Source organism: Protopterus annectens, chromosome 2.part1, assembly GCF_019279795.1.
Source record: "Protopterus annectens isolate FY-2018-M chromosome 2.part1, PAN1.0, whole genome shotgun sequence".
Lineage (NCBI taxonomy): Eukaryota > Metazoa > Chordata > Ceratodontiformes > Protopteridae > Protopterus > Protopterus annectens.
In genome coordinates, this window is record NC_056729.1 from 783064830 (window position 1) to 783077384 (window position 12555).

At 42.1% G+C, this 12555-nt stretch overlaps 1 protein-coding gene across 1 annotated transcript in view; it reads right to left on the reverse strand.

Moving 5' to 3' along the window:
* PPAT (phosphoribosyl pyrophosphate amidotransferase) overlaps nucleotides 1–12555 on the reverse strand; it is a gene marked incomplete in the record, with an annotated part of 1466229 nt that overhangs the window by 360014 nt on the left and 1093660 nt on the right. Inside the window, 1 exon segment of the mRNA XM_044062494.1 lies at nucleotides 912–1063. Coding sequence (XP_043918429.1) covers nucleotides 912–1063 — 152 coding nt within the window.

Consider the following 12555-nt stretch of genomic DNA (forward strand, 5'->3'; position numbering starts at 1 on the left):
TTTTTCACATGGGGATAGGGTGTCACATCGACAATATAATAGTTTGAAAATAGATTATTTTGTGGGCAGGGATGTAACCCCCTCCTGCACACCCACACCATTCTCTAAATATGCCATCTCTAAGGTCACACCATCTCAGAGAAAATGAAATAACTGTGCTTCCCTTCTCTTCAAGGTAGTACATACTTAGAGGCAATACACCAGCGTGTGGCAGAGCTACACATTCGCGCAGGGAGCATAGCCCACCTGTAAAAATCCTTTCATTTTGTTTCCTATATTTAACTATTACAAGCTGGTCATTTTAACTGGTGGAACAGTGTAGGTTGTATGTTCAACATTGCTAGTCTAGATTTGAAGGCTTAAAGCAGCTCCATACATTTACATACACAGAGCAAGAGTGCTTACAGTAAGCTTTACTGCCTTATTACATTACTACAGGACTATGCTGGCAACAGTAAACAACTCAAATCTATTAAGTTATTAATGTAACAGTACAAAACTATTTTTGAACAGAATTTTGGTACCTGCACTAGTGGACTCTACTAACTAGTGCATCAGCCATTTAGTAAGTTTTCATTCACACTACATCTGACTAAATGGATTCCTTCATCTCTGGAATGTGCCAAGAATCTCAGTACAATATGTTTCACTGAATTCACAGTATGTACTTAAGAGGGCAACTAAAGTCTCTTGTTAATCTATTCGCAAAAATGCTGTACATTCATTTGGTTTGCTTATTCATTTTCTGTTTGCATGATCAAGTACTATTTCCTTAAAATATTTGTGCCTCGAATCTTCAGTGTTTTGCAAACAGACTTAAATTCTCTGAAACATTTTAAAATTCAAAAATCTCATACTAAAAACTAAGAAAAATCTCTTAGAAAAGGCAATAATAATGTTGGTGCAATTACCTTCAAAAATTGAATCTGGTCTAGCAAAATACACATACTCAAAGATGCAGAATGCTGGTGGAACTCCCCCTGGTCTTGGAACAACAGCAAGAGACTGTATTCCCTGCCTTGAAATTTGTACAATTTCTCCTGGAAGGACTTCACGATAATACCTTAAACAAACAAAAAGGTTCATTACATAACCACACCAGCTGTACTTCATGAGTAGTAACACTTTGCTACAGCATTTGCACTACATTATAGATGAACATAGGTACGGGAAATTTAAGGCAATATGTCTTCATACAATGGCCAAAATAAGGTTTCTATATCCTTAAGACAGGCACTCAAATGCGACTACAGTTTTAATACTGAGCTACTGATATTCCCCCACCACTTCACTTGTGTGATGTGCCAATAATGTCTAAAAAACCTCAGGGGGCTTCCTGACTAGAGTTTTGGAACCTTTTTTAATATATAAATGTATAAACATTACAGTGACAGGGCTTATCTCCCCCACTAGAATGTGGGCTGTTTTAGGCGAGATCTGAGGTGATATTCACATACTAGGTAATATTTGTCGAAGGTACCAGGGCAACCCCCCCCCCCCATCTTTTTTTGATAATCTCCTACATTAAGTAAGTGACATTATCAGAAGTCACAGTATTCATACTGGATCCAATAAGAATACCATGCAAGTAATCATGGGGCCATAAGATGCCTAGCCATATACACTTTTAAGAGGGCACATTTAAAAGTTCCAGTAAACCCTTTGCAAGCACTTAGTGCCCACCTCCCAAATGAGGAGGGCTATACATGATAATCATGGTGCAAAATTGCATTCACTTATCCAATCATCATGAATAGGCTTAAATTTAGTCAAAGTACTTCTTTGCTTGACTCATACTTGTAACCAGTTCCACTCTGAGAATACACTGAATTCGAACATACCCTTCAATTGTAAAGTTCAGGGAAATCAGAAACACACTGGGAAGTTTAAGGAAATCAGAAGCACAGTGGAGCACACTTAACAGTAGATGTCAGAATCTAAAAAACAGCCATTTGAGTAACATTAGCAGAGGAATCAGATCTGGCAACTATAACAGCCAAAGGCCCCTTACATTGCCACGCTTACCAACAAGGGTGGAACCAATCACGTCAGGGGAATTAAATTTGTGCTAATGTGAAAAATTTTAAAATTTAAAGACAAAAATGATGTACAAAAACCAGCACCGGAGAGGAACTATGCCAATGAATATCCAGTAAGGTCCAAAGCACTCCTTTGTCCAAAGCACTCCTTTATTAACGCAGATAATTTTTTCAATACAACACGTTTTCGTTGCTAGATGCAACTTCATCAGAAGACAGAAGACAAAAATGAGGCATTGTTAAAACTTACATGATTTAGAGCTAAAAATAGAGTGCTCCTGATAGCTGTAACAAGATCTGCTACATCTGTCATGCTGGACATTTTGCTTACAGTGACAGATTAAGATATACCTATGGGCCAAATAGTTCACATTATTCCACCGTCCAATGGTTCTGGTAACAGGGAAGTGCACACTGCATGGTAACCTTTTTGAATACAAAGACAGCTCTATCACTGTTGTTTTGCGCAAAGATGTGCAGCACTGTGTCGTGTCAGGCTGTCTTCGTGGCCATGCTATATGGTGCAGCTCAGGGGAGAGGCATATAGTTATTAGTTATATGCCGTCTCCTGCAGAACTGGCTCCAAGAAGAGTTTAAAAGTTTCGGTTGGAGGTGTGTGCATGTGTATAGGTGAGGGGCTACATGTATGAGTATATGCCTAGCTGGAAGGTAGCAGTAGTAGGGTACAGGGGTCATGTTAGGTGTGTGTATGGATGAATGGTTGAGTGTGTGAGTGAATACCACTGGATATATATATATATATATATATATATATATATATATATATATATATATATATATATATATATATAATGTGTGTGTGTGAGGTGGATGTCAAACTTCTACACACCCCGTAGACTAATGAGCAGAGTCTGCTACACTGGGTGTGGGGAACCACTAGACACCAGGTGTATTACTCTCATGCCATAACAGCACTTTAAACAGTACAAGGATGGGGGGGGGGGCAGAACTACACATCAGGGATACTACTCTTGTACCATAACAGTACTTAAAACAGCATGGGCTTTGAAGGTGGAGGGAACAGCAGACTCCAGAGCCTAATAATCAAAATAAAAAGTAAAAAAAATACATAGAGTGAAAAGGGACTTGAATCATACAATTTTGAAACAAGACATACCTGCATTAGCTTGCTGAACTAAATCATAACATTTGTGCAGAAAGTGCTCTTTTTCTGTATAGTGAAGATCTTGGTCATTAAGCCCTGCCTGAGACATGTCATGCTGTATGAGAGGGGGATATGGGAAACATTAGGCATACCACTCTAAGCCGTGAACAGCTTTCACCCTAGCATGCATTTACTCAACAATATGCAGTGTGAAACCTGGATGTCTGGCTTTAAGGATTGGCAGTAATCATCTATGCAGGGGAAAAGAAGATATCATGGATATTCTGACAACAGGGACAGATATGGAGTAGTGTGTGTGTGTGTGTGTGTGTGTGTGTGTGTGTGTGTGTGTGTGTGTGTGTGTGTGTTTGCACGCCCATGGGAAAGTAACTGAGAAAAGAAGAGCGCCTGTGCTTACATAACAAGGCCATCCCAGTTAATTACCACAGGAAGTGCTGAACTGCTCTTTGTGGTAGTTAATTGCAATTCAGAGACTAAATTAGCCGAAAATGAAGTCTTTCCTTGTGGTGGCTAATGCATCTCTCTGAATCACAAAATATATGCGTTGTGTAAGCAGGGTCTTTTTCTTGTGGGTTGTATGGTCCACACTGGGGCTGTTAATGAATTCGTAGGTGTGCGTTGCAAACATAGGTTAGGAAATAAGTCTAACAGACTAATAAAATAATCCATTTATACAAAAATGAAAGTGGGTAGCAAGCACGCTAAAGCTGAAGTACATCCACTGTGCCTATCGTAATATTTGAAACTAAAAAAAAACCAAAATTTTAAGAGAAAACAGAAAATGAGAAAGACAGATGAATGAATGAACTTGTATAAGCGGCAAACTAGCTGTTCTTTAAAAGGTATTTTCCTATGCTGAGGAGTGGGAGTAGTATCTGCAGATTTTCCTTCCTTAAAGGATGCCACATCCTACACTGATAAATTTAAAAGTGATACATATTTAAGGAAAACTTCTTGGACATGTCACTTTTTCTATTGGCTAAACAAAGAATACAAATAAATCAGAGCATCAAGGACAGCAGAGATGAGTTAGTAAACTTACAATAACAGTAGATGTTAGAACAGATGATTGCAGAAGTAGCCTAAGCTATTTGGGATATATCCTGCCAGGGACTGGCTGTATGGCCAGTATCTAGATCTTTATGGTGCCTTCCATGTGGTGTACATACAAGGAGGTACAACATCATGCTGGTACAAAAGTAGACATACAAGCACCAAAATTCAGATCTTTCTTGCGTATATGAAAAGGAAGGCTGAAGCCCTAAATTCCAGGCAATGTGCTAGAAGAAAGAGGAAGCAAAGAAGAACTAGAGAAACACCACCATGGCAGACAGATCAGGTAGAAATATATGCCCTAGTAAGGAAAACTGCTGTAGAAGGACCAAAGGGAGGGGGGTAAGGAGGGAGGGTGTTAACACTGTGAAAGCGAACTATCTGAACACTTACTGTTATGGTAAGTTTATTTACACAACTGGACCATGTTCACCATTAGACCTCTGTTGCAGCAGCTTAAGCTACACGGGATGACTACCAAAGGTTAGACAGACCGGGAGGAGGCAGAAGGGGCATATAGTCCAAGACTTTCTGGAAAATACTCAGTCATACCTCTCAACTGTACAGCTTTTTGCAAAATATCCAGATTTTTGCCTCATATTTTTGGTCTTTTCCTCATAAAATTTGTGATTTTTCTGGATTTCTGTGGCAAATCAATGAGGACTGAATTCACTAAATAATGACAGTCATTTGAGTTTCAGACTTCATATCCTTCAGAAAATGAATGGTAACATGAGAACTTTTATTCTTGTAAATTTCTGTGTTTATAACAGCAATATTTAAAATGTGTCCCTATTTTTGGGGCTTTGTCCCCCCCATTATTTTTGGCTTTGTCCAAATTTTTGTGCTACAAGGTTGAGGGTTATGCTCATAGTATAGCCTCCGCTTGACCTGGAGGGAGACTCTGCTTTAAAATGCTTAGTAAAAGTGTGTACACATGACCAAGCTATCACCTCTAGAATACTTCTAGAGCTCCTCCACCCCCCTTTCCAAGTAGCTCTAAAAGTAGCCATAGCCCTGGTAGACAGGTCTGTGACATTGGTGGGAAGGGCCTTTCTATGAAGACAAGAATACAACTGGATAGCATGCAATAGCCATTTGGAAATGGTCTTTTTGGCAATGGATCTCCCTTCTTATATTCATAGCCAATGAACAGCTGGTTAGTCATTTGCTTTGTTGATGTATTATCTCAGTTGCATCTGGACATACACAGTAAACAAGATTCTTTCTCCCTCATTTCTGGTTCAGGAAAGAAAACAGGAAGGTGAACAGACAGATTTAATGTAAATCCTGACAACATTTTTGGCATGAAGGAAGGGTTTGTTGTTAAGGATAAACTATCCTTATGAAAAGTAAGGTAAGGTTAGGGTACCATCAGAGCTTAGCCTTTCAACTCAGACAATCTCCTACCTAAAAGTCAGACCAATAAGTAACCATGTTTTCCATGTAATGAACTTTAAAATCAACCTTATGAGCTAGCTAAAAAGTTTAAGTTACTACAGTACAAAGTAAAGATCCTCGAGAAGAAGGCACCTGTTTCCTAAGTGGGCAATGTACAATATTACTTTCAAAAAACGTTCTAGTTAATAAAGAAGAAAGGGGGATCTAATGGCAAGCAGGAATGCTTGAGAGATGAATCTTGATGAATGAATGAATAAGAAAGGCCAGATTTCAGCAATTCACACCGATACTGTAGAGCCAAAGGAGCTTCTGCTTTTAAAGGACTTGGTTCTGTTTATGGCATCAGCTAGAAAATTTCTTATTTGGCCAAATAAGATGTTCTAGTAGAAGGTTTCTTAGCCTCCTATAACATCTGCAGCATGTCCTCAGAAAATAACTGTATGAAAGGAATTCTATCATCCAGGTTGTAAGATGAAGAATTTCTAGATTGAGGTGAATCAGAGACCCCTTGTCCTGTGTGAGTAAATCTATAATGTGTGGATGTTTGTGTTAATTATCATTCGCCATTTTCATGAAAAGGGAGAACCACTGTTATTTGGGCTAAAATTAAGTTAACAATATTACCTTAAGAGAGTCCTACTGGACTCTGGCTAAAAGAGGAAAGGGGGAGGCATAAAGAAATATTCTTGTCCATGGGAAAGTGAAGGCATCTGTCTTCCAGGCCTTTCATCAAGCAGTCTTAGAACAGAAATTTTTCAACTATTTGTTGTGAATGGAGGCAAACAGATCTACTTAGGCAGTTCCCCCCACAGGTGAATAATGTCTTAGAAGATCCCTATGTGTAACATCCATTTGGGGAGGGGGGGGGTCTGTTCTGCTTCTGTACAAGAGTGGCTGTCACATTATTCTGCTCTGACAAAACATAAGTAGCATGGAAGGATAGGCTGTACAGCAATGCAAGTTTCCCAGCTTTCGTGGCTAGTCTACATAAGGGATATGACATTTCCCCCTTATTTGCTCATGTACTGTCCAACAGTGGCATTTGTCTGGTGCCAAAGTGCACAGATGGCTCATGGATTTAACATTTACCAGCTCCATTAGTTCTTTGATGTTTGCGCCTTCTTTTGAAACAATGGTCCAAAAGCCCTTGTACTTTAACTTGTAACCAACCCCTCAGTCAAAGTCTGAGGTGTCAGTAGTTATGGACCGTGAAATGGCTGAGTAGGTGAATGGAAAAAGTACAGTTGTGTACCTACCATAAATGTAGATGTTTGAGTGCATTCACTGTTGCAGTCATTACTCTTGGGTTATCCTGCTGGCAGGCTACCTGCAGTCGGCCTGAATTCCAAAGTCCTGGTCCGGCATCGGTTGCTGTCGCCTCTTCCCTGACGTCAGTGCGCCAGGGGTATAAAAGATGCAGCCAACGCCATTTTCTTCAGTTTTTCTTGCCCCAGATGTCAGGTGCCCCCAAAAGGGTAGGCTAAAAAAAATTATGCCAATAAACATGCTTGCACTAAAGTAAACATTTCCTTCATCTACAAGCAAACACACCACATAGGTTGTATAGAACAGAGAAGTACAGATAAGACCCAGCAAAAGAAAGGGGGATGGTGGGAGGGTAACCTGGACTGCAACAGTGAATACATTCGAACATCTACATTTATTGTAGGTACACAACTGTACTATGTTCATCGTGTTTCACTGTTGCAGTCATTACACTTGGGTTGACTCCCAAAGCTGAGGTAGGGCGGCTGGGTCTAAATAGGATTAGGAGAGGCTATGAGGCCCTGCAGAACTGCAGTGGCAAAGCCTGCTCTGGATTTAGAGTAAAGAGGTAAGTGGTAGTGCTTTGTAAAAGTGTGCACTGAACTCCAAGTTGCAGCCTTTTAAGATGTCTTTGGTTGGTACTCCTCTGAGGAAGGCTGCTGCTCTGGTTGAATGTGGCATAATGCCCTTAGGCACTGATTTGCCATGTTGTGAGTAGCAGAAACGAATGCAATGGCCTATCCATTTTGAAATAGTCTGTTTTGAGATAGCCTTTCCTTGTGACCCTGCAACATATGCCACTAAAAGTTGCTCAGTCTTTCTGAAAGCTTTAGTTCTGTCCAAGTAGAAGCGCAGCTGTCTATGTCCAAAGAATGCAGAAATCTCTCACCCTTGTTCTGTAGGTTTGGATAAAAGGTAGGCAAGTGAATGATTTGGTTAAGGGCCACACTGGACACCACCTTAGGCATAAATGTTGGGTTTGTCCTCAGAGAAACCCTGTCTGGATGGAAAATGATAAAAGGTTCCACAGCCATGAGTGCCTGTAACTCCGAGACTCGTCTTGCAGAGGTTATTGCTAGGAGCAGAGCTGTTTTCCAGGATAATAATTTTACATCAGCTGTTGAGGCTGGCTCAAAAGGAGGCAGTGTGAGTTTTTCCAAGACATAATTCAGGTCCTATGCAGGTATTGGTGCTCTCCTTGGATGTCTTATATTTTTGGCCCCTCTGAGGTACTGCCTTATTAAAGGATGAGAAAAGATAGCTGGTTCCGTATTGTAATGGGCTGAAATGGCAGAGGCATGGATCTTAATTGATGAAAAGGATAGGCCTTTGTCCAGCATCTCAGTTAAGTATTGTAAAATCTGAGGAATATTTGGTACAAACGTGTCAATTCCTTGTGCCTGGTTCCAAGCACAGAATCTCTTCCATTTTTCTGCATAAGATTTTCTGGTACTGGGCCTTCTGGCCTCCAAAATAACATCCATCACAGCTTTGGAGAGAGGAGTGTTCTGAATGGCTACATTATCTGCCATGCTGCCAGATTTAAGGTCCTGAGTTGGCTGTGCAGGATCTGATTGTTTTGTTGGGTCAGTAAGTGAGAAATGTGAGGCAATGTCCAGGCTGGACCTTGAGACAAGTTCTTTAGGACTGGGTACCAGTGCTGGCGTGGCCAGTCTGGGGCAATCAGTATAATTTTTGGCTTCTCTTGTCTGACCTTTAGGAGTACCTTGGGGAGGAGAGGCAGGGGAGGAAAGGCATATACTGTTAGGTTTTTCCAGCTGAAGGATAAGGCATCCACTTTCCATGCTTGCTTGTGATAAGTCCTTGTGCAGAATCTCTGTAGTTGGCAGTTGTGAGGGGAGGCAACTAGATATATGTCTGGGCATCCCCATTTCCTTGTTATCATGCCGAAGACTTGTGGATCCAGTTTCCACTTGTGGGGGTCCATGAGGTTTCTGCTTAGTTCATCTGCCAGATTATTTATCTTTCCTGGCAGGAATTGTGCTTGCAGGTGAACTTGAGAAGTCAATGCTGTGCCCCACAAAGTCATGGCTTGTCTGCAGAGGGGGTAGGAATGTGTGCCTCCCTGCTTGTTTATGTACCACATGACTGTAGTATTGTCCATCTTTATCAGTATTTGTCCTGGATGAAGTAGATCCTTGAAAGCTGTCAGGGCATTCTGAACAGCTAGCATCTCTTTTTGATTGATATGAAGATGCATCTGGCTTGCGGGCCATGTGCCCTGAATACATTTTCCTGCCATGTGGGCCCCCAGGCATAATCTGATGCATCCGTTGTTAGTGTCTGCCTGGCTGTGGGTAAAGTGAATGGCTGTCCCTTGTTGTGGTGACAGGCCTGTGCCCACCATCAAAACTCCTGTTGCAGGCAGGGAATGAGGGTAATTAATGTTTCCAGGCTGTGGCAATGTTGAGTCCAAACACTTTTTAGATACCATTGTAGTTTCCTCATATGCAGTCTGGCATATGGAATTAACAGAATGCAGGATGCCATGAAGCCCAAAGCCTGCAGACTTTTTATTGCAGATAACTGGGTTTTTGTTGCCAACATTTTGAAGTAAGAAGTCAGTTGCCTTTGTTTGTCTGGCGTGAGATAAGCCATCTGGGCAGTTGTATTTAAGCTTGCACCCAGGAATATTATCTCTTGAGAGGGTACTTGTTTTGATTTCTTTTCATTTACTGTGTACCCTAGGCAAATTAGTAATCTTTTTACAAACGCCAGATGCTTTAGTAAAATGTTCTTGTTCTCTGCTTGAATAAGGCAGTCGTCTAAGTAAGGATACATTTGAATTCCTCTTTGTCTGCAAAATGCAATTACCAGTGCCAGGCATTTTGTGAAGACCCTGGGCACAGTAGATAAGCCAAAGGGCAGTGCACAGAATTGGTAGTGCACTGAGCCAGCTATGAATCTGAGGTATCTTCTGCAAGATTGTCTGATTGGGACATGCAGGTATGCCACTTTTAGGTCCAAAGTTACAAGCCAAGCCTTCTTGCCCAGCATAGGCAGAAGCTGCTGCAGAGTCAACATTTTGAATTTTGGAACGTCCAGAAATGTGTTTATAATAGACAGGTCCAGTACTGGTCTCCAGGCTTTGTCATTTCTGGGTACCAAGAAAAGTCTTAAGTAAAATCCTTGTCCCTGCTCTTGTTTTGGTACTTGCTGAATGGCCCTCATGTCCATGAGGGATGTAACTTGCTTTTGTGCCTCTGCCCATTGACTGTGTGGTAGGTCTGGCATACCTTTTGCCCTTGGCAGGGTGTAAAAATGGAACCTGTAGCCCTGAGACACTATGTTCAAGACCCATTTGTCCTGGGTGATCATGTGCCAATTTTGTGAAAAAAAGTGCTAGTTTCCCCCTAAGGGGGCTGTCAAAAGATAAGTGCTTGGAGCTGGCAGAGGAAAGTCACTGGGACTGTTTCCTGTATGGCTGTGATTTGTCTTCTCCGCTTTTGGAGGTAGAAGCACCCCATTGTTTAGGCCTGTATGAGCCTTGGGGCTGGGTTCTGCCTCTGGGGCTTCTGTATCTGCCTCTTTGTGGCCTGTCTGACAATGGAAAGGACCAATTCTTTGTAGGCCAGTTCCTGCTAAATCTGGGCGGCTGCACCTGTAAGAAATCCTTAACTGTTTGCATAGATTTCGCATTGTCCTCCATTTTCTTCAACACCTCTTCTGCTTTAACACCAAACAAAGTATCATGCTGTAATGGAGCATCTAATAATTTTGCTTTAACATGATCAGGTAGATTCTGTTCCTTTAACCAAGCATGCCGCCTAATGACAGAACCCGTAACAGCGGCCCTGCAAGAGGCCTCCAGAGAATCAAAATCACATTGCAAAGTATGTTTTCCCACTTGTTCAGTTGCATGCAATAAATCCTGCATTTCCTTGTTTTCTGCACATTCAGAATTTGTTAACATTTTTTATTTAAGCAGTGACCTAAGTATTGCTGATATTTAAGCATATGAAATTGACAATTTAAAGCCCTCACAGCCAAGGTAGCAGAAGTGTACACCTTTTTCCCCCATCTGTCCAGTGCCCTTGAATCCCTATCAGAGGGGATAGGGGTTTTTACAGGGGAAGCCCTGACCCCTTTGGGATCCTGAGAAATAGTTTCTGGGTCAGCAGCAGGGTTTTTATAAAGAAATTTATGTGAATCTGGAACCCTGTAGTATCTATCTGGCTTAACCGGTGCAGGGGGTAAAGAGTCAGGAGACAGGCCGGACTCTGAAAATACATCATCTACAATGTCTAAAACAGGAGGGATAGCAAGCGGCCTGTGCTGAGGTAGTAAAAGAAAGAATCTGAGCCTTTTCTTAGATTCTGAGTAGTCTTGGCTCTTCCAGTGGAAGTACTCCTCATGGTATGCAGGGTTTCCCCAAAGGAATAATCCTCAGGAGGGGAGGCTGAAGGGATAGATTCTTCAGCATCAGAATCCTCATAGGGAGGGAGAGAGTATTCCTGTTCAGAAGAGGAGTCAGGGGAAATGGAAACCTGATCTGAAGATTCATATTCTGTCTCGTGCCTAGGCCTCTTATCAGGAGGGGGATGGGAACCCCTGATCAAAGTAATTAGGTCTTCTGCCATTTTGAGCATCTGTTTTTTAGGCACTCCTGTCCATGGGCTTGCTGCACTTGTTTCTTTGTCTTTAGTGGTGCTTTAGTCTTTGCCTTTGAAGCTGTAGTCGGTTTTATATGCAACTGTGTAGGCCTGAAAACACCCTCAGAAGCCGATGCCTGCTCAGCGGCTCTGGACACATCTGAGGGAATATTTTCCAAGTGTCCAATACCTTGAGTTTCCAGAGGCCTAGTCTGCTCCACGTGGGAGTCGGAAGCGGCCTGCGGCTCTGAGGTAGCAGGCGTCAGGGGCTGCAAAAGCATCTCACTGAGAACTGGCGACAGGCTTAGAAGAAGCCTCGTCGTCAGTTTTGGACCTCAGATGCCTGTCCTTTTCCTTGCGTTTCTTATGAACTGCGGTAGTCGGATGGCTATCCGACGACATAGTGTAATTAAATCTCCGGCCAAAGTTATGAAATGCAAAATCGTACTGACGCTTACTAGTGCGTTGGTTAAATCTAGCACAAAACCTGCAGTTAGCAACGTTGTGATCAGGGCCTAGGCAAGGAATACAATAGGAATGGAAGTCCTTATGAGGTATTTGCTTCCCACAAGAAATACAATTACTAACTTTTTCTGACATCGGTCTGGAGCAAGAAAAAAGTTTCCCCAACGGGGTACTTAGCTTTAAATGAAGACTTCGGATCTGAAATTCGAACACGAAAATCTCAGGAGTTGGCCGACCGGCACTTGCGAACTGCTTCAGCTTCGGGCACCGCACGGCAAGAAAGACTGAAGAAAATGGCGTTGGCTGCATCTTTTATACCCCTGGCGCACTGACGTCAGGGAAGAGGCGACAGCAACCGACGCTGGACCAGGACTTTGGAATTGAGGCCAACTGCAGGTAGCCTGCCAGAAGGATAACCCAAGAGTAATGACTGCAACAGTGATACACGACGAACATCCTAGATTCAAGAAGAACTGGTCTATCCACCACTAAAAGCTCCTTCCTGATAAAACTCAGCACAGGAACTTGGAAAATACAGGGTGCTGGGTCCATACAGATTTGAGAAACCATT